The sequence below is a fragment of the Acipenser ruthenus genome, chromosome 2 (assembly GCF_902713425.1).
Source record: "Acipenser ruthenus chromosome 2, fAciRut3.2 maternal haplotype, whole genome shotgun sequence".
Classification (NCBI taxonomy): domain Eukaryota; kingdom Metazoa; phylum Chordata; class Actinopteri; order Acipenseriformes; family Acipenseridae; genus Acipenser; species Acipenser ruthenus.
Window position 1 is genome coordinate 40783996 of NC_081190.1, and position 23476 is coordinate 40807471.

The window sequence follows — 23476 nt, forward strand, 5'->3', positions numbered from 1 at the left end:
TCTATAAATGTTGTCTGGGATTAATATTACTAGATTTGTGAACTTTTTGGTAACCAAACTGCAAACAACTATCGTACCCTTTTTGATATCTGTCAGACATAAAATCTTACTATGTCTGAGTGACATTTCAACATTATTACTGGTCCCCTTGTGCTGGAGAATGAAAGGGAGTCCAATGGAAATGCTGCCAATGCTTATTAGCAGACATACTGTATGTATGAGCCACTTCCATTTTTAAATGTCTAAAGAACTGCTCTCATCCAAAGAATGATTTTGCATTTAAATTAAGGAAATGGTTATTTTTTATTTTGTTTTCTAGATCTGGTTGCAGCAGTTTATTAACTAATAACTTGTGTGTTTCAAAGTACGATTTAATATGTTCCTTGTGTAGCAAACATATGAGGGGAAGCATTTGTTCATTTCATAAGGATCATCAAAAACTGGAACTGGAAATGATAGTAGTCAAACTGATTTTGGTTGGATTGCCTTTTTTCATGATACAAACCTTTCTGTAAGAGGTGCCAATCCCCTACACCAGGGGGGCACAAACACGTCCTTCTAGAGTTTGTTAATAATTGACTGATTAAGACCTTGAAAGAGGTTAAATTGGCTTGAATAAGTAATTGTGGGTAATACTGGAATAAAGACCAGGATGGCTTTCCACTATGCCTCTGGGGATACTTTATTTTTGTTCACAAAAACACAGTTTTCAACTTTTTTATTTTTTGGTAGAACTGGCTGCACTCCCATTCATTTCCCCCAGACAAAGTGTTATATTGTTGATGGATAAAGTCAGCTGCCTGAAGGAGCAAGTCCAAACAGCTTGAATGTAATCGGATTAAGTGCACCCCTTATTTATTCAATGATTAGAAAGATCTGCTTTTCACTTTTAACTATTGACAATGGAAAAGGGTTCATACAGGCTGATCTGTAGATCTGCTTCTGTTTCTAACTGTCCTATACATTGTGTGTGATAGATCCATTTCGGTAAATGAATCACAAAACTTAGAGTTTTGTGATTCATTTAGAGAAAGAATCTTGAAGTACAAGCTTCTCCTAAGCCTTCATCCTGGCTTGAGGAGGCAAATTTTAAGGGTATTGAAGTATTGCTTCTATTTATGGGCAAAATAAATAACTTCCTCTTTCCCCTTTGCAATGAATGGAACATGACTGTTGAAACCTTATCGTAATTAAATGTGATATGTAATGTAGTTGGGTGGCCTTATGGCCAGTTCTGTATAAATATGTCTGATAAGAAATGTGTATCGTATTTTAAGTTCTGTTTTTCAACTTGGAATGAAACTTTAAACAAAAACCTAAAAAAATCTTTACTGGCTGGCTTGCTGCAACAACAACCAGGCTTTCTAGTATACTGTAATTATTTGTTTATTTTAGCAGACGCCTTTATCCAAGGTGACTTACAGAGACTAGGGTGTGTGGACTATGCATCAGCTGCAGAGTCACTTACAATTACGTCTCACCCAAAAGACGGAGCACAAGGAGGTTAAGTGACTTGCTCAGGGTCACACAATGAGTCAGTGGCTGAGGTGGGCTTTGAACCGGGGACCTCCTGGTTACAAGCCCTTTTCTTTAACCACTGGACCACACAGCCTGGTCCAGTGGTTGTAATTGTACTAGACTCCATACAGAACTGCCCAAACCCTTGGTGTGGGACAATGTGTTCTGTATATTGCAGAGAAGTGAGATCAGTTTCCATTTTGCTGCTTTTTCCCTCGTGGTGGAGAAGCATTTATCATTTCAGTTGTGAAAATACCTTGTGATTGTACTTCCATGTTTGAAAACTATTGTATTACCGTACACGTCTCACTGATTTACAATTCAGCATTGTTATTATTATCATTAAGCACCATTAAGGATCTATTTATATATGAGTATTACACAGCTGACAACTTTGTTTTATGAATACAGCACAAAGTTTTCATGCAGTTTTTAAAAATGACAATGTTTGTTATACTGTAGCACATTGCTGCTACATAAGTTGACTTTTATGAGTCCAGCTCATAAATGAGGTATATTCATGTGCTTTATTAAGCCTGTATGAGTTTGCAAATGCTCTACTGCCACACCTTCTGCTACTAATATTTCAAACCAAGGGTGGACAGTCACGATCCTGAAGGGCCACCCCACGCCAGGTTTAACAGGTAAAATTAAATAATTAACTACTTTTAAGGTCTGTATGGAGGTTTAATTGGTTCAATTAAACAATTTATAACTGGGATGGAAAGAAGACCAGGAGTGGAAGGCCCAACTTTGGCCACCCCTTTATTTCTTTTTTTTTTTTTTTAACCATTTGAGCTTGCTTGTAACGTAAGATGGCCGCCTTATTAGGGGGTGATGACTTTGGTTTCCGGATGATAAAGACCAAACGTTTCATACTGTTTGACAGAAACAATTTGACTGGTGTTACGCAGTAACAATGACCCCGCCACATTGTTTTAGCTTCTGGCCATATCAATACAGACCACATGCATTGACATGGGTTATTACTGTTGGTTCACATTTACTTTACTTGATTCTCTTACAAACCATTCATCTGATATGACATACCCCATAGATTATTCTACTAGGGATGCTTTGTTCATAAAAAACACCAGTTTCTAGTTTTGAATTGCAGTTTAACATCTTTTAGGTAAACACATTTTAGCTCAACTTTTGTGCTCACTCAGGGTTTCATGAGGTAAATCATGTGGGTGTAGTCTTTTCCTCTAACATTTATTATTTATTTTTATAAGCAAATACAGTACATAGAGTAGCAGAAAATATATACACAATCCAATCCCACTCTATCAGTTCACAGACAACAAATAGTTAACATGAATGTGCATGTGTACTGTGTATGATTATATCTCTATAGTGTTAAATTATGGCACATTTAAACCTCACTTTTTACACAAGGATTTTAGTGTATGTGGTCTGTTGGTGAGAACAGTGTGCTTATGACTTCTCTAACAGTTGTGGTTAGAAATACTGTGTCTTGCTTGTAGAGAACTTGTCCAACGGTTTTCACAGACATGATAGTTTGTTCCACCATCCTGCCTCAAGGAGTGAGCTCAACAACATACGTCTCTTTAAAAGTCATCCTATGACACACCTTTTTTCATGTCTCTTTTTCACCAAGCACAGGATTGTACAGCTATGGTCAAAAGTTTAGTTCAACAAAAATTTTAGGATTGAGACATGCAATCAAAAAAACTACAAAATTATATTGCGAAAGTGTACCGGAAGCCACAATAGTACCACAGTATTCATGTTAGATTTCTAAATGTCACATTTTTCAGTTTTTAAGTCTGTGGAAAACTACAAAGTGATATGTAATTCAATATGTCAACGTAACATTATTCAACAGGTTTCATTCGACTTTATGAAGCAAAATTAGTTAATTCTATCTGGACTTGCATCTGTCTCTCAATGGAGCTCATCCTTTTCTCCCAAACACTGTTACAGACTGGCCTGAACCCCACAAAGAGAAATATTTCATCCACCAGGACTGTGTGACACACGTGGTATTCAGCACTGACTGAAGAACTAATAACGCTTGCCTGGCCTTTGGTGCTTTTTTCCTGCTTTTGCCTTTTTGATGTAAATTATTTGTGTAGACATTTTCAAAAATAATCACACAGGCATCTCTTTTCTGTGCAACTAATGTTGTGTGGGGCTGTTTGTTTGGGTGTAGGCTTTTGGTTCCTCTTTTTTTTTTATTCAAATGTAAACATGTCTTGCTAGAACTAGACTACAGCCTTAATTAAAAGTAATCAAACTATAAGAGCCCTAACAGTAATAATCCTGGTGGTGTTTTCCAACAGGGTTGATTTATTGACCCCCTTATTAACAGCAATAAATACAGTAAAACATGGTCTGCCACGGTTTAGGTCAATTAGAAAGGCCCAGTAGTTTTTAACTTAAACCTTTAAGCTGTCTGTGTCAAAGTTGCATATTTATTTATTTATTTATTTATTTATTTATTTATTTTTATTTATTTATTATAAATGTAGTCGTCGCCAATTTTTTACCCCGGTTTTCTCCCCAATTTAGTATGCCCAATTACTATTTATCTGTATCCTCAGCTCACCGCTCGCGCCCCCCCCCCCCCCCCCCGCAGACTCGGGAAACGGCGGCTGGAACACGCGTCCTCCAAAACGTGCTCCTGCCAAGCCGTCAGTTTTCACACTGCAGATCCACTGCGATGCCACCAGACCTATAGTGCCGAAGGACAACACAGATCTTGCGGCTCCACTGCAGAACCACAGGCACCCTGTCGGCAACAGGGGTCGCTGATGCGCAGTGAGCCATGGATTCCCCTGCCGACCTAAGCCCTCCCTCCCCGGGCAGCTCTCAGCCAATTGTGCACCGCCCCCTAGAAACTCCCGGTCACGGTCGGCTGTGACATAGCCTGGATTCGCTCTCCAGGCTATAGGGCACATCCTGCACTCCGCACGGAGCGCCTTTGCTGGATGCGCCACTCGGGAGCCCCCCAAATTTGCATTTTTAAGTAGATTTAGATCATAGTGATATAGTTTTAATGGTGGCCTGTTAATATACTGAATGTCATTAAAGTGCTTGTTTATTTATCTAGTTGTTAATAACTGTGTTTATTTATTTATCTTGTATATTATTTACAGGGCTTCAATCGAGGAAAAATATGGGAAAGATTTACTTAATTTAGCCAAGAAGAATTGTGGCCAGGGTGAACTCAAGTAAGTTTCTATTACTTACTTTCTATTAATCCACCTTCTCAAAGTCTTACTCCTCAAATTTTTATCTTTTGAATTGCAATACTTTTTCCTGTTCATGTAAGCACAATGCAGAAATACTAAGAAAAGCTAAACACGGATTTTGAAACGGAAACTCCTTTATATGGATGTACAGTAACTAGTGCCACTCATTGTTTTACTTCAACAGAACATTGACAAACTTCGGTCAGCCTAGGCCTTGTCAATGTAAAAAGTCACAATTTGGTCAAATTAGTTTAGTATACTCGAGCTATAGTGTGTTGTATACATTTATATATTAACATTTGTACGTCTCTAACAAATGCATCCGCCAGTTTGTATACAGTAGAGCATTTGTTGATCATAAAATGTATAGATTTTATTTACTCAAGCAATGGCCTGCTGTTCATACTCCAATTCCAAATCTACCCCATGCTTTCACATGTTCAGACAATGTTACCTCTGCACTGATTACAGTTTGGCTCAGTGGCATGCGAGTTGGCCCAGGCAGGATACCTTACAGACAGGAAACAGGCTGATTTTAAAATTGCTGTTTGTTTTCCAGTACATTGAAGCGAGCGCTGGATGTCTTTAAGCTACGTAAGTATTATCATTGTTTTGTTGCCCTCAGTTTGTCTGCTAGCATTCTTGTGGTATTTTGACCCTGACAACTAAAGTGTTCCAGATAAAAAGCCATTTGAAATATCAGCAAACATAGCCATTACAGAGCAACTTGGTATGGGCATAAAGGACCAGACTTTGCTATTCTTCTCATTTATACTCCCTATTGTATCATTTTTAATATTATGCTTCTGCAGTATTCCTTACTGTTTTATTTCTTTCATATGCCAAGAGCAAGAATGTACAGCCTGTGGACTGACCAAGCTCTTATTTATTTTTTTAGAAATTGAGAATGTGGGGCAGTCTCACATCCAATTGGCACAAAGTTTTCGTGATGAAGCAAAAAGGCTTGAAGATTTTCGTGAAAAGCAAAAAGAAGCAAGAAAGAAAGTAAGGGGTTAATCAGAAAACTCTCTCAAACCCAACAGAAAAGGGAGTTGCACTGTCTTTCCACATATGGCCATTGACATGGTATGGCATCATAAAGGCAAGCCCTGCTGAAAGTGCCTGAAGCTGGATTTATTTATTTTTTTTTAACAAACATTCACTGTCTTTAGAATGTTATATAAAATCCCAGACAAAGTTTACATTGAAATTGGTCATTTATTATTATTATTATTATTATTATTTATTTTTTAGTAGACGCCTTATCCAGGGCGACTTACAATTGTTACAAGATATCACATTATTTTTACATACAATTACAGTATTTTTTACACATTATTTTTACATACAATTACCCATTTATACATTTGGGTTTTTACTGGAGCAATCTAGGTAAAGTACCTTGCTCAAGGGTACAGCAGCAGTGTCCCCAACCAGGGATTGAACCCACGACCCTCCGGTCAAGAGTCCAGAGCCCTAACCACTACTCCACACTGCTGCCCTAACATCTATAAATATTAGGTGTGTAGTTAACAATTTGACTGCAGACCTTTGTAGTAAATGGATTTTAAATAGGCCTATTTTTTATATATTTTTTAGCACCAAGTTTCGTGAACTATCATGGCTATGTGGCTAAGACAATATGCACAATTGGTGGGTACGTCATTGCCATTGTGGTCAAATAAAAAAAATACAGATATTAATATTTATAGATGTTAGGGCTGGTGTTCAGACAAATGACAGTAACCTCTTACACAGTGGCTAACACATAAGTGGTATCCATGCATTGAACTAGATCTGTGTTTTTATTTAATATGTCGGTGGGGGGTGGTATGATCATGTTACATTATCAGAGGTCAAAGGGCACAGTCATGTTTTTAGCTGTTTTTGGAGTTTAAATGGCTAAAAAATGCGTTCTGCCTGAGCTAGAAGTGTTTAAGATAAGTTCATCATAATCCCCAGATTGTCAGTTGTTACCAAATAGATTTGATCTATATCTTAGGTTATGACAGTGTACAAATCTGAATTTGACAAATTTGTATATATATATGTATTTTTAATTCTTTGAAAATCTCAACGCATGGTGCAGAATTCTGTGTACCTCAAAACCATACACGTTATACATCTATGGAAAGCTTTTTGTCTTAGGGCTTCTGATTTTCGGTTTTAACCGATAAAACCCAATAAAACACCCCGATACAAAAAAAAATTAAACCGGTGGATAGCCAATAAACACCGAAAAACAATGTAAAAACTGTGGAAATGACTTTACCCTTTGGAAACTGTGGAAATTAATTTACCCTTTGGAAACTGTGGAAATTAATTTACCCTTTCCCATTAAAAAATAAAACCACTACAAAAATAATAATAAATACATTTCCCAGTGCTGCTGGGCAATGTCCCGCCTTCCTGACTTGTATCTATCATTGATTTGTTCTGAATACTTTAAACCTGCCCAAACTACTGAGTGACAGCACATTCCTACATTTCTATTGGAGACGTGTGAGATTTAAAACAAGATTACAATCAGAAATGGAGGCTTATTAGCGGGATTTAAAGCTGTATTACAGTTAAGATACAGAGGATTTAAAGCAGAATTGTGTCGAAATGTAAAAACAATATCTACACACAAAAACCCCAGAAGAATGTGCCTGTGACCATAGGGATTTCGTTGTGAAAGACAGCAAAGGAAAGAAGGTACAACTTAAGTGTGGAAGTACTGTCGAGTTACTACTATACATATTTTGACAGAAAACAAAACTCAAGCATTTTGGAAAGTAACCGAAAACACTTAATTTCATACAGTATATCAAAAACGAAAGCTAAACTAGCTAAAAAATTAGCACCGAAAAATACAATTAATAAAAACCAAAAAACATAAGCCCTAATTATATTGCACATCATATTTTTAAGAATGTTCATAGGTAGAAGAAATATTTGAATAATTATGCATGTGTGCCAGCATTGACATTCTTGTATATTTCAAATGTAACCAAATCTTGTGCCAAATCTTTTTAAAACATACATTTAAGGTACGTTACATAAAAAAACGGCCTATTTTATTTTGCCATTGACGTACCCACATAGCCATTGATGTACCCACCCTAGAAGGATGTATTGGAGCCTAGTCTGTCCTACAAACACTGCTGGTGGTTGAGGTTCATCACCAGATTTGGTGCTCAGGTAATACAGTGAACATTCAGATGTGCTTGCTTGTGTGAATGGAAAGACAACCTCTTACTGTTATTCAAAGCGATAAATCTACATTTGCTATGTGTATGATAAGACTGCATCTAAGTATGTAAATATTCTTTTACGTAGGTGGAGCAACATATGGAATCTTTTCACAAGCAGAAGGCAAGCCTATACAAGAAAACAATGGAGGTAAATTCGGAAGTTCTTGGTTATATGTATATTCTTTGTGGGGATAAGGTTCATCTTTCACATCTTGGGACCTTAGCAGTTTCCGAATGCATGTACAAAAACTGCTTAATAAAGAAAAAAAACTGCTTTGGTGCATACAGTACAAGCTGAGAACTGCCCCTGCTTGTTTTTACTTAATTTAAAAGCAATTAACACACTCTCCCGGAAGAACTGAGCGCCTATCCACTGGTAACCTCTTTGTTCAAGTCTGAATGAAGGATCTGTTGTTCCAATTAACCCATTCGCTCAGCCTTGTCGTTGCCAGACAGAAAGTGGTTATTTTCCATTTTGTGTTTCTGTTAAAGATTTCCTAGTCCCCTACTCTTGCAAGGTGATGCCAATTCATTGACATAGGTTGTGTTCTGTAGCACTGGAGTTTATGCCAGGTAGTACTTTGAACATACAGTAAGCTTTTCTAAGATAGTAAACAATAATTTCCCAGCAACTATAACACAAATCTGGTTCAATTATCTTGATACAGCTTAGTAAGTATTTGGCTCTGCTTTTCTACTTCTGGGGAGAATTTTATCAGAGAATTGTGGTCGGTGCTAAAATTGTCAACATAAAACCCATTGGTTAACTTTCCGTCATGGGTGTTACTAAGTTTATACATGAACAAGCCTCAGGAGGTTTTGTAAATATACAGGTTTAACCTTGGATTATAGTGATATTATAACATATAACTAACACGCAAAGGTATACTGTTCCAGGCCCTCATTAACGGCTTCAGGGAAGGATTGTACGTCTCAAAACATCAGAAGGAATTACAATTCTAACTAAGCTGCCAAAACGTTTTGTGGGATATGTCATCGATATCAAATTACTGGCAAGGTCAAGACTTCGTTTTTGCTGATCACGCTTCTGTGTATCAACACAGACTTACCACCACAAAGATCCCGGGCTTGCTATAGTCTGATATCAATGTAACAAACATACCATTTTTCAAAACTTGTATCTGCTGTGCCATAATTGTTACACAGGGCAGCAGTGTGGAGTAGTGGTTAGGGCTCTGGACACTTGACCGGAGGGTCGTGGGTTCAATTCCAGGTGGAGGACACTGCTGCTGTACCCTTGAGCAAGGTACTTTACCTAGATTGCTCTAGTAAAAACCCAACTGTATAAATGAAAAAATAATGTGATATCTTGTAACACTTGTAAGTCACTCTGGATAAGGGCATCTGCTAAGAAATAAATAATAATAATAATAATAATAATAATAGGGTACTGTAAAAGAAACTTACATATTCCGCAAGGTTCTTTCAAATGTGTTTCTGTTGACTTGCAGTATAATCTTTTTACAGGCGATATATTCAGTAATATAAAATAATAACATAACCATCAATTGTTCACATTGGTCACACCCTGTATTGTATGGATATTGGAGCAAAATAACTGCCCCATCACAGTAGTCATGTTATACCTCACAGGTATAACATGACTACTGTATAAGTCACACTTGTGTGTAAATCACACACATTATTTTTCACGAATTTGTTTTCATTCATGTCAAAGATCTGAAGTAAAATCAAGTTTATGTCCAGCAAGGAGTATTTATTTTTAATTTTTTTTTTAACTGCAACATATTACTGAAATCTGCTGCCCTAGAAAGTGACTTGTACACCATATTATACAGTAATGGCTTCTGGTACCTAAACTAAATAAATAACTGGATGTTCTGTTTATTTCTTTTAGTCAAAGAAAACCTATGAGCAGAAGTGTCGAGATAAAGAGGATGCAGAGCAGGCACTGAATCGGAACACCAATACCAGCAACACCAAACAGCAGGAGAAGGTAGGCTGTTACCAATGTGTTACTTTTACATAGCAGTTTTTAATCATCAAAAGCATACAGGGCCCAGTGTTCTACTGTTGGCAAATTGCCCATTATCATGTACTATTGAGTGGATAATTTACCTGCACTTTGCACACATTACAAAATATAGGCCTCCGTGTCCTAATTCTTGCATGTGAATGCCAAGTTGCTTTTTACCTGATCCTGCACTTAAACAAGAAACTAGGCTCTGAGCAACTGTGGGAAATATTTGGTAATGGTAGCATCTGCTCTTGCTATTGCTACAGATTCATATCCATTCCCTACCAATCAGGACTAAAATATGTATATTAATGACTTGCATGGAAATTTTATGCTATTTGCTCTTTTTAAATATTTACATTTCTCATGGACTTCAAGCTTTCACTCTTAATTGAACATGAAAAGAAAAAAAATAACTTTCTACATCAGTTTCATATTAAAGACTTTCAAACAAATACTGTTATTGCATCGATACTGTCACACTGGTGGCATGACAAATTGTCAAACTATTGTAGGATATTTCTGCTAAAACCCATTATATACATACTCATTAACACAAATCTGTAATATTTTAGCTCTATGCCAAATCTCTTCAGACAAAAGCAGCTTCAGAAGAAGCAGGTAAGAGATCTTCATATCTGTCCAGTCATGTTTTTTTAATTGAAGTGCCTTCAGAAAGGATCACTGAGAGTGAAATATCCTCTACCCCCCGCTAAGGCTTGAGGAGCCCTCATATGGCATTGTGTGCAAAGAGAATCACTGAAGTAAATGCCCACATCACATCTTATTTGAATACATAAAAGACCTTGACAGCAGTGATGTCAGCGTGCCGCCTTTCACATGCACACATGCAACTACACAGACACTGGCCCAAAGTCATTCGATAGCCTTTTTTTTATTTTATGAAAATTATTCTGTCAGGAAATACTATTATTAAGCTTGAGGGCAGGATAAAAGCTTCACATACAGCTGTGCAGAGTCGCTTGTCTTCAATAAAGAATTTTGAAGGGAGCGTCACATTGGCTCTGGCGCTCCGCTGGGTTATGGAGGCAAAACCGTCAGGGACTGTTTCTCCACATCTAACCACAGCGAACCCTGCTTAGGCACCCAGTGAGTTCAGAGCAGACACCTGCAGGGCTGGCCTTTGTCCTCCAGAGGCCGGTACCTCGCTGACATCCGCTCTCAAGTTCCTGGGTGTAAATGAGGAAGCTGGCTTGGTCATGGGGTGTGGGCAATAATTGTGGAAAAATAATTGGACATTCCAAATTGGGGTGAAAATCGGGAGTAAAATAAGTTGGCACACTAAATAAAAAAAAGAAATAGACAGGCCACTGAATTGTCTGAATATTTAACAAGTTGGTGTGTAATCCTTTGTACTTCCTTCTGTGTTTTGGTGTTGTTGTGTATTTAATAAATTACTGTATTAAATACCCCGTTAGCAGCTGTCTTCTTAAAATATTAGATCTTTCCATAGACTAGTGTATCAAAAATGCAGCAAAAATCTACGCATGCTATTGAAAGTAAAACTGGAAATCCTTGTGCAGAAGATGTTGCTCCGCAATTTACAGTTGTTTAATGTGACAGGTACTTAACAGGTATCTTGCCTATTGCTTACATGTTTTCAGATCGAACGTATCAGCAAAATGTAGCAACACTGGCTAAAACCGTAGACGAGTGGCAGAAGGAGCACATGAGAAGTTGTGAGGTAATCCTGTTTCTTTCACTTGGTCATGAAAACCCTCCTATTTGAAATGGTGAGTGGGAAACCTTTCATTTAATAATGTATGTTTTAGATGTGAGGTACTGCAGCATTAAATGGTTTTATTGGTTTTAACGACTAAAAATGACTCCCCCCCCCCCCCCCCCCCCCGAATTTTGTTCTCTTTGGAATATCTGCAGATATTTGAGAACCATGAAGTGGAAAGGATAAACAATCTGCGAAATGCTTTGTGGACTAACACCAATCAACTTTCCCTGCAGTGTGTTACTAATGATGAGGTGAGAGGCCGTTTGACTATTACAATCTTCTTTAAAACAAGGAACATATTAGGACTGCAATGTATAAAAGAACAATGATACTGCATTACATAATGTGAGGTGTACCAGCAGCATCATGGGCGTGGTCACAGATTGGTTTCCCACCATTTTTGCAGTTTTGCTATGCTTTTGCCAGGGTTATACCTATTTACCATAGTTTACCCTCGATATGCTTTACTATACCTCGCTATCCTTAACAATACTTGCCTATGTTCTACCATGCTTTCACTATGTTTTACAATGGTAAACTTTTATAAGGGAGTGGTCAATACAAACTTTTGTTTGAATGTTTAGAAAAACAATGGTTCATTCTGCAGGCTTGAAACTCTTAACATTCAGAGAATATACACAAGCCAGGTAATAATCAGCTCACAGTTGAAACGATCACAAAAGTAACTATGCTACAGACTTCTAGATATCATTGTACTACCAAGTCAGAGTTCTGTCCTCTTTCTGCAGTAAGTTTGGTCAAAAAGGAACAACAGCACCACCTGCTACTTTAAAGAAACACGTATTATTATTATTTATTATTTATTTATTAGCAGATGCCCTTATCCAGGGCGAGTTACAATTGCTACAAAATAGTATCACATTAGAAAATATCACATTATAAAGTGTCACATTTCAGAATATCACATTACAGATAAGAGCAGTTGTAAAGTACAATAAAATAAGTAGCAAAATATCAACTTCAAATAAGAGCCAAAAATAGAGATAAATAATTACATGTAAGAGCGGGTTCGACTAAGAACAGTTAACTTATAGTAAAAATATTTGCTTATATGAGTAAAATCCAGTAAGAGCATGTAGTAAGTACGATAAATGGATAAGAACGATTTCAAATAAGAGCGATTACAAAAACTCTTATAGATACCTATAAGAGTAAAATCAAATACAAGATACAGGAAGTAGTTATAATTAAGAGCAGTAGTAGAATACGGCAAGGTATGGAGCAGTTCAATGCAAGTACAAGCTGATGCAAGTACTGGTACAATTGGGTGCCATATAGTCCAGTATAGTCGAGAGTTGTGTGGTTTACAGATGCTGTCTGAACATGTGTGTCTTGAGGAGGCGCCAGAAGGTGGTCAGAGACTGAGCAGCCCTGATATCTGTGGGTAGGTCGTTCAACCACTGAGGGGGCAGGGTGGAGAAGGAGCAGGCTCTGGAAGCAGGGGAGCAGAGTGGAGGGGGGGAGGTTACAGCTAATCTGTCGGTGGTGGAGGAGAGGAAGCTTTATAGTATCTGATAAGGAAACACAGATCTAATTCCTCAGTTATCTCATTATGGGCCCTATTCATAAAAGTACCTGCCAACTGCCGTAATAAAACTAATTTAGTTTAAAACTAACTTAAGTCGTCTATATTGCTAGTCATAAAATGATCTGAGAATACAGGGGACTGTCCCAAAGCACTTTATGAATGGGTGTAAGTTGTTCAAGAACGAAAATCTGCCTCTTTTTGATGACATCATCAGCATTATTAATGTTCCCTGGTTGCCGTCGATAGCTGTTGCAAAAAGAAAAACGGAATCCACCGACAGTAGCTTACTACCGAAACCGGAGTCTGCAGCTGCCAGTCACGGGCAGTTTACAAAACCTGATTCCGATGCCCCTATCACGTCTGCCAAAAATTCAGGACATGTCATAATTTAGAAAAAATATATATTTTTTAAATAAATACTTTGTATTTTCGTTTTGTTTGGCAACGCTGGTAAACACATTTCCGTACGCACACATAAGATTTCCATTATTAACTGCAGGACCAAAAAAAAAAAAAAAAACTAAACAAAAAGCACTGCAGGAGGACGTTTGAATAATACTGTAATCCTATAATAATAATAATAATAATAATAATAATAATAATAATAATTTTGAAAACATTAAATGTTAATCTTACAAATTCTCAACTATTATTATTAACAATAATAATAATAATAATAATAATAATAATAATAATAATAATAATAATAATAATAATAATAATAAACCCTGCTTATAGCAGGGAATCAATCAGGGGCGAGTTTATGTTTATGAATCAGTGAAAGTTTCACGCCATATTGCACACTGCACACAAAATTGATCGTTTTGTGGTGCGTGAAAAAAAGACTCCCTTTCGAACACTGATCGAGCCTCGCACTGTACTTGTTTACGGAGACTTTTTGTAAGGGCAACGCCAGCCAGGATACAACACAGCCTATTCTGCTTAAGCACTAGAATATACAGACTGTGTATGGCTTCTCATGTTGAGGGCTCTTTTTGCAGTGTATAATCTGAAACGTTTCCATGTTCTGTCCTCAGCTGTATGAAGAAGTGCGGAAGTCGTTGGAGCAGTGCAGTATAAAGAAGGATCTTGAGTACTTCATAGACCTGAGGAAGACTGGAGACAATCCACCAGGTATTTCTTTGAAAACGAGAACTTGTACACGCTTGTACCCTCCAATTATTAAGACAGATGAATATCTTGGCATTCCTGAATAGATATTTGTCTCCTGGTAGGATGATTGCCAAGACTGCTACTAAACAGTTTGGGTTTCTGCAGTTGTTCCAACGAACCCCTAGTTGCATTTGTTCAGCTGTCCCAATACATGTTAGAGGGTGGTTTAAGCAAGGCATGTAATCTGGAAATTGTTTGTACAGTTGATTTAATTTATGGCAAACCTCTAAATCAGGGGTCTCCAACCCTGGTCCTGGAGAGCCCCAAATCCTCAGGTTTGATAGGTGTCTATGTCATCAATGGCTAAAGATCGGGACACCTGTTAATCTTGACTAATTAAACCAATAATTGGTACAATTAAGTAACTGAGAGCTCAGTTGAAACGAAAACCAGAAGACCCAGTAGCTCTCCAGGACCAGGGTTGGAGACCCCTCCTCTACATGAAGTGTTATTTGCTATTTAATTATGTGATTACAAGCTTCTAGCTACTGCAGTAGCTTCCTTATTTCTGTCAAGATCTGACATTCAAACTTTCTGACACTTATACTTGTAATTCAGTAGTTATCTTCTACCCATAGCACCCATTCTATACGAAAACTTCTACAATGTTCAGAGGCCCCCTTCATTTTCCCAAACTCCAGTTAATGCTGGCAGGTAAGAGAACATTTAAAAAATGGTTATAGCTGTGTTTTTTTAATAGAGTAAGTAGTGTGGCTTTAAATTACAGTGTTGTCATTTGTATTTTACTGTTCCGTTAATTATTCTTAAGTCTAATAAGTGTAAAGCATGAGGTCAGAAGCTGTTCTTCAGTTCTAGTTGCCAGTGTCTTTATGTGTGTAAGCACCAGTGTTACCTAGTGAACACCAGCTGAGGGTTGAGTGTCCCTTTTGTATTTCCAGCGATACAGAGGTGTTCACCAGATGGCGATGGCGCTTACTAACTGATACTCTGGCTGATCCTGCAAATCGCTGCAGCTAGAACAGATAAGCAGCTCTCTGAACTCTGAACCTTAAACACAAAATAGAAAAAGCACACTATTTTAGTTATGCAATGGGAACCACATAGAATTACATGATAAAAGGTAATGGAGCAGTAAAAAAATCAATTGGAAGCTTCTTCCACTTTAAAGAGATATTATAGTTTAATTTCTTACCTCTTTAATATCCTTTTTTTCATCATGTCTTTATATTAGTAAGCAGCACTTCTAGTGCACAGTTGTGTATTGCTTGAATTACAACAGACACTTGGCGCCGATTCTCTCTTCTATAGTGACACTTTGGCTGATCTAGTCTATGTACCATATGTTTATGGCTGGCAGAAAGAGCAAGAGCAAGCACCTTAGCACAGCCACAATTATAAGGCTGTGTGGTCCAGTGGTTAAAGAAAAGGGCTTGTAACCAGGAGATCCCTGGTTCAAATCCCACCTCAGCCCCTGACTCATTGTGTGACCCTAAGCAAGTCACTTAACCTCCTTGTGCTCCATCTTTCGGGTGAGACGTAATTGTAAGTGACTCTGCAGCTGATGCATAGCTCACACACCCTAGTCTCTGTAAGTCGCCTTGGATAAAGGCGTCTGCTAAATAAACAAATAATAATAATAATAATAATATGAGTGTAAATATCATAAAAAAGTAATCTAACAGTAAACAACAAAAGAAAAGGCAAAGAAATGGTTTATTTGGTTCCAAAGCACATTTTTCCTGGACTGGAAACGCAGGCGACTTCATACCCACTGCTCTAGCTGCTCAAAGCTATGCATATTGCAGGTGTAGAATCTACACCCTAGCTACTGCAGGTGCACAGATTATTTTTGGAAAAGGCACCATTTCTAACAAGCTTGCAGTGGGGAATATAATTTCTCTGGCTGTGGTGAAGGGGAGATTGCATATAAAGTTAGGACTGGGTAGAGATAAACTTGTATAACAGCCCTCATACACTATATATCTAGTCTGAATAGAGTCACTTGTTTGTCATTCTGAATCTCTTTAAAGTCACGGGGAACTGGTGGAATCTGGGTGGATTCTTTGGTCAATGCCTTTCCCCTCCAGTACCCTGGTTATTATTATTATTATTATTATTATTATTATTATGTATTTCTTAGTAGACGCCCTTATCCAGGGCGACTTACAGTTGTTACAAGATATCACATTATTTTTTTTTTTATTTATTTATTTTTTTTTACATACAATTACCCATTTATACAGTTGGGTTTTTACTGGAGCAATCTAGGTAAAGTACCTTGCTCAAGGGAACAGCAGCAGTGTCCCCCACCGGGGATTGAACCCACGACCCTCCGGTCAAGAGTCCAGAGCCCTAACCACTACACCACACTGCTGCCCACTACCTGGTTCATGATACTAGTCCTTCTAAGCAGTGTTTGAGTCTTTATTTTTGTATGATAGGTAGGGTCATAGTTTTGTTCTTAGTGAGGGTGCAAATTTAGATATAACACTTTCTTTTTACTTAACTTTTCTTTGAAAATAATTTTTAGGTGGCATTGTCTCTCACCTCCAGGACTCTGATTCACTATACTAGACATACTAAACAGAGGGGGCCTGTCATTAACAAATGTTTGCGACTGGTTTACGCTTTCATAAATTATTTGAATTCAGACAGAGCTATATCCACCTGTATTTACTCTGGGCAGCCTTATAGTCAGTTATGTAAAATTATTGTTTTTGTAGGAGAGGACCATTGCCAGCTCCTGTGAAGTCAGCAAGTAAGTTGAGAAAAATATTGAATCTGTTTATCTGTGAGTTATTTTTAATTGTTGTTGAATCTGGCTAATTCCTGTAACATTAAACACATGCCACTGTTAAATGCAGTCAGACATATCCAGTCAGCCATCAGCTGTTTCATCAGCAACGGTTTGACACCTTTCAAGGGCTGTATTTTGTTATTCAGAAAAAGGCAGCTAAATTTGTACCATCCTGTGTACTGAAGCTTTCTGGATGTTTTGTTGAGTCTAACATACTTCTCATTTCAAAAGATGACACCTTATATGCAACAGTGGAAGACATCAACTACAGTGAAGTGCAGTACTAGAGGACCTATGTAAGTTTCCTTCAATTAAGGGTTGTTATACATAATGTCATTGCAATTCACCCCTTAATGCTCTTATAGAATATGTTATAGCAAAAAGCCATTTGAAGATTTGTTTTCCTCAAGTGTTCAGTATTTTGGATAAAAGCAGTTCATAAAAAATAAAAAAACACACATATTGAAAGGGGTAATTTTAAATGTTTCAACGTGTTTTGTTCACTTTAATCCTTTCTGGAACTGCAATTGAAAAATGAAACACTACTGTGCACTAATTTGATGCCAAAGTAAATAAAAAAAAAAAAAGTTTTTCCAGTAAGTGTTTTAAAAAACTGGAGCTTTTTCAACATGTGTAGATCATGTAATGCATGAGGTGAATAGATTATTTCTCAGTGGGGGTGACACATTCAGATTTTACTTTCCCTTTTGATCTCTCAATAATAGCAAAAATAATAATTGCTTTACAGTATTTGGTCACCGTGATGCAGTATTGTATTTAAAATTATTACAATCTGAATGTAGTACCTATTTCTTGGTACAGTTAAGAGCAGTAACACAAACATTCTCATTTGAACTAAGTTACTTACAGACTGATTAGCACCAATATTGGACAACCATACCTAATGTAAAAGTGCATAGGTGTGAGGTCTGGGAAACATGGAGAATCTTAAAATACATTTGTGCAAAGAAAGACATCTTACTTCTTAGTTTACATGTAACAGCCTGTTTGAATCAGGGATGACTGTAACATCAGCTTGGCCTATATCTGTTTGTGCATTCTCAGCAGTTTAAATTTAAATTAGAAGTTGTTTGTTCACTTGTTTTTGCTATAGTTCTTGATATCAGGAAGGTGTAAATCTGCAGCTGAAGGAGGCCATTCTGAATCTCTTTGTTCATTCTCTGCTTGCAGGCCTTCAGCAGTATCCAGTATGGCTGAGAAATATTCAACTTCATGCACAATATTTGTGTATATGGAAAGCTGCACAGCCATGGACGATGTGTGTATTTATATCAATCTAAGACCCAAGTGAGACCTATTAACTTCTATAATAACTCAGTTCTACCCAGTTTAAGCAAGTACCTTATCCCTGTAAGGCCATCTATACCCACTACAAGAATGAAGGTTGAGGCCTGCTCTACACATTATCATTTGAGAATGAAAAGATGTGTATCGCAAATGCATCACACCCATCGGTTTATAATACAGTCATTCAATTGAAAGAAATGGATAGAACTATAGTATAATACCTGATTTTAGGGTGTATTACAGCAGTATAGAACTAGGGATTTTGATGATTAATTTGAAATTGAAGGACATGCTGTATTGGTTTGTTAAACTGGTCACAAGCCAGGTATTGTGGCTTATAATTACGGTTTCTGTTTTTCTTTTTCAATTAATTTCATTTTTCACTATTTGAGTTTTATGTAAATAGGTTTTTATGGGGGCTTTCCCTTTTTATATATTTTATGAAATTATTGTTTTCGGATACTTTCCAAAATGCTTGGGCATTTTTTTTTATCAGAATAAAAGCAACTCGACAGTACTTGCTAGTTGTACCTTTCTTTCTTTTGCTGTCTTCCACAACGAAATCCTCATTGTCATGGGCACATTCTTCTAGGTTTTTGTGTGTCAGCATTTTTTTTCATTTTGCCACAATTTGGAATTTTGTTTTAAATTCTCACAATCTAACTGTAATATAGGAGGCTGTGTGGTCCAGTGGTTAAAGAAGGCTTGTAACCAGAAGGTCCCCGGTTCAAATCCCACCTCAGCCACTGACTCATTGTGTGACCCTGAGAAAGTCACTTAACCTCCTTGTGCTCTGTCTTTCGGGTGAGACGTAATTGTAAGTGACTCTGCAGCTGATGCATAGCTCACACACCCTAGTCTCTGTAAGTCGCTTTGGATAAAGGCGTCTGCTAAATAAACAATTAGTAGTTGGGGCGGGTTTAAAGTATTGAGAATGAATCAATGATAGAAACGAGTCAGGAAGGAGGGACATTGGGATAACTGCATGGTTTTTTTTTTTTTTTTTTTTTTTTTTTTTTAAATGGGAAAGAAAGTCAACATGAATTGAGTAACCATTTCCAGTGTTATTCCGGTGTTTATTGGCTATACACCGATTTCATTTTTTGTATCGGGGTGTTTTATCGTTTTTTATTGGTTAAAAAATGAAAATCAGAAATTCTACTTATAATCGTGGACTAAGAACAGAAGTAGCCCCCGCCCCCGCCCCCGCCCCCTATAGTCTAGAATAAACTATACAGTATAGTAAAATGTGGATTTAAGGCTGGTGCATGCCTCAGATGAGGCACATTCAACTGTGGCTACCCTACCAATTGTCACTAGAAATCAACCCCTGCACTAGCTGCATAACTGAAGCATGAACCAGCCTTCAAAATACTGTCTGAATGGAAATACAGCCAGTCAATTATCAGAATTCTTCTGTTGACATAAGGAGTGTTCTGCTGACCCGGTGTTTTGGATAAACAAGGATGTATTCATCATACTTACTGTTTGGAGCAAAACAAAAGCCACAGGTTTCCTGAAAAGTAATTTCTGGAAAATGTGCTCTTTGTTTAAAAGAATAAGTTGTTGCTTGCGTTCAGCTCTCGTCTGAAGCATTGTGACCAGAAGATACTTATTAAATTAGTATTTTCTATGAAGAGCATATTGTCAGCTTTCAACTTACAAATATTTAGTGTTTTCCAGAAATATCGTATTTCAAGCCAGCTGTAGCCAAAAGAGTCTTCATTGAATTTAATTATAAATCAGTATTTGGATAATCAGTGTCTGCTGCATTATTCTCTTTATATGTAAGTGATAATATTTATCTACACATCCTTAAGTGTTTCAAACAAGGACATATAATTGTCTTGTTGGTCTGACTTTGGTAAATATTTCAGATTATATTTAAGAATATATATTATCAGGTTGTTGTTGTAATTTGTTTTTTGAGCTGTTTAATTATGGAAATAATAACGCTATTTTTCGTGCTAAAATGTTGATAGTGGCACCGATGTTAATTATTTTAACGCTGTATTACAGATGAATGTAATGTGTCTGAATTGTTTAATTAAATGGTTTGTATCTGAGTTTTCATTTTTTTGTATGTTATATGATTATGACCGTAATAATCCATTACTCATATTCTTCCTTATATTAAAGCATCATGAATAGGCTATTTTTTAATGAATGCCAACATTAGTCATCTACACAAAGCTGATTTCATGGGATTTCAATCAGTCTACTTTGGGAGTAAAAAGTGAAACTACCAAGTCATGCAGTGCTGCTGTGCAGTCAGTAGGTAGGAAGAGGAAGTTCCAGTCTAAATTGTAAAGCCCATGCTTTATAAAGCAGCAGCGTTACCCTGCAGTTTTTCCATGTGCTTTTTCAAAATATTTGAATTCATGGAAACTATAACAAGATCCAAAATGGAAAATTACCTATATGGTAACAGTATCCTGGGAGACAGTCAGCATGGTTTTAGGAAAGGGAGATCATGTCTAACTAACCTGCTTGATTTTTTTTGAGGATGCAACATCGACAATGGATAACTCAAAGCATACGACATGGTTTATTTAGATTTCCAGAAAGCTTTTGACAGTCCCGCATAAAAGATTAATTCTTAAACTGAATGCAGTAGGGATTCAAGGAAATGCATGCACATGGATTAGGGAGTGGTAGAAAACAGAAGGTATTGATTAGGGGAGAAACCTCAAAATGGAGCGAGGTAACCAGTGGTGTACCACAGGGATCAGTATTAGGTCCTCTGCTCTTCCTAATCTATATTAATGATTTAGATTCTGGTATAGTAAGAAAACTTGTTAAATTTGCAGACGACACAAAAATAAGAGGAGTGGCAAACACTGTTGCAGCAGCAAAGGTCATTCAAAATGATCTAGACAGCATTCAGAACTGGGCAGACACATGGCAAATGACATTAAATAGAGAAAAGTGTAAGGTACTGCACGCAGGCAATAAAAATGTGCATTATAGATATCATATGGGAGATACTGAAATTGAAGAAGGAATCTGAAAAAGACCTAGGAGTTTATGTTGACTCGGAAATGTCTTCATCTACAAAGTGGGGAAGCTATAAAAAAGGCCAAGAAGATGCTCGGCTATATTGTGAAAAGTTTTTAATTTAAATCAAGGGAAGTAATGTTAAAACTTTACAATGCATTAGTAAGACCTCATCTAGAATATTGTGTTCAGTTCTGGTCACCTCGTTACAAAAAGGATATTGCTGCTCTAGAAAGAGTGCAAAGAAGAGCGACCAGAATTATCCTGGGTTTAAAAGGCATGTTGTATGCAGACAGGCTAAAAGAATTGAATCTGTTCAGTCTTGAACAAAGAAGACTACGCGGTGATCTGATTCAGGCATTCAAAATTCTAAAAGGTATTGACAATGTCGACCCAGTGGACTTTTTCGACCTGAAAAAATAAACATGGACCAGGGGTCACAAATGGAGATTAGATAAAGGGGCATTCAGAACAGAAAATACTTTTTTACACAGAGAATTGTGAGGGTCTGGAACCAACTCCCCAGTAATGTTGTTGAAGCGGACACCCTGGGATCCTTCAAGAAGCTGCTTGATGAGATTCTGGGATCAATACGCTACTAACAACCAAACGAGCAAGATGGGCCGAATGGCCTCCTCTTGTGTGTAAATGTTCTTATGTTCTTATGTCAAGTGTTACAGAACCCCCTACTGTATTCCATGTTCATTTTATCTACACATTTTTTTTCAGCTTTTCTTCTGGAACGTTCGCCAGGAGAGATTTGTTTCGTCTAAACATTCCAGTGTATCAAGCTCATGCTCCCGCCTACAATGCTGACACTGTGATTGAAATGAGTGGTGTATTGTGGGAACAGAAATCCAGCATTATTGCTGGAGAGAGCATGATCTGGACAATGCAATCCTTAAGACATTTTTTTTTTCCTCCTGGTTGATTTATGGCCCATGATGTTTGATTACAAAGTCGACAGTATGTTTAAAAGTATAACACAGGGATACAGACAACACAGGACACAGCAAAGGTAATGTAAAGCGTTTCTTGTAAACTTTGCAGGGTGTTCTGTGACACTTAAAGTACTTTTTTTTTGTTGTTGTTCATCTTGTGTGTATGCATATACATTATAATTATTTTACCTGGCCAATGCCCCCGTACTCACAACCACTATTTCCCCCCCTTTTCGTAAAGGGTTTCTCCTTCACTTGAAGTGTGTGGCTCGTCACCCACTGTAGGGTCCTGAAAAGCTGGAGCACAACGATTCAGATCGGAGAGTAGATTGTTAAAGTTGTTTATTGAACATAGCAGAGCTCTGGAGAGACAATCACAAACGACCAATGGTCTAGTAAATTGCTCTATAGTTTTTTCCTTAAGGGACTGCTTTATACATTTTGTTAGTACCAATCAGTGGTAACTACGCAGTAAGAAATATACGTTTCACCAATCAGTATTCAGCACGCAGTTATGTTAGTAAATTTGCATATTAACAGTTTGCATAAGTAACCTTGAACATTGAACACAGGGGTTGCATCACTCAGTGCTGGCACATCATCTATGTATTTTTTATTTAACCATAACAGTTTTGCACACATTCCACACTTTGTAACCTTCCATTGTTCTTGCACTCTTTGTACAAGTCAAATACAAGTCAATTGCTGGCATTTTTGCATTCTCTGTTCTTAGTGTCTTCATTGTGCATGTGCAGTGAGCCAGAAAAGCAAATTGGCTCCTATACCCACGTACCTTTGTTTATCGAAAACCCAACTTTCTTTGCTTGAACATTTGATTATTAAGTACAGTTTTTCTTTACTGCTTGATTTACAAATAATATTGCAGCAAAAAAGTTATAACAGCTTCTATATAAAAAATACACATTCAGAATGGCTCAAACACAATTTAACTTACAAAGTTAATGTTCTGTCCATACTACAGACCATTTTAAGAATTGTAAGAAAATGTTACAATGTTAAATACCACTTAAT

At 37.2% G+C, this 23476-nt stretch overlaps 1 protein-coding gene across 2 annotated transcripts in view; it reads left to right on the forward strand.

Annotated features, from left to right (window-relative positions):
- Positions 1-20572, forward strand: part of LOC117408864 (proline-serine-threonine phosphatase-interacting protein 2-like) — a 46905-nt gene extending 26333 nt beyond the window's left edge. For both annotated transcript variants that reach the window (XM_034014238.3, XM_034014239.3), the window contains 13 exons: positions 4641-4715; positions 5296-5330; positions 5635-5741; positions 8058-8120; positions 9852-9950; positions 10547-10592; positions 11597-11676; positions 11871-11969; positions 14305-14401; positions 15019-15094; positions 17125-17159; positions 17430-17494; positions 18390-20572. In XM_034014238.3, coding sequence (XP_033870129.3) covers positions 4641-4715; positions 5296-5330; positions 5635-5741; positions 8058-8120; positions 9852-9950; positions 10547-10592; positions 11597-11676; positions 11871-11969; positions 14305-14401; positions 15019-15094; positions 17125-17159; positions 17430-17485 — 868 coding nt within the window. In that variant the 3' untranslated portion in view covers positions 17486-17494; positions 18390-20572. The remainder of the gene's footprint in view (positions 1-4640; positions 4716-5295; positions 5331-5634; positions 5742-8057; positions 8121-9851; positions 9951-10546; positions 10593-11596; positions 11677-11870; positions 11970-14304; positions 14402-15018; positions 15095-17124; positions 17160-17429; positions 17495-18389) is intronic.
- The last annotated feature ends 2904 nt before the right edge of the window (positions 20573-23476 follow it).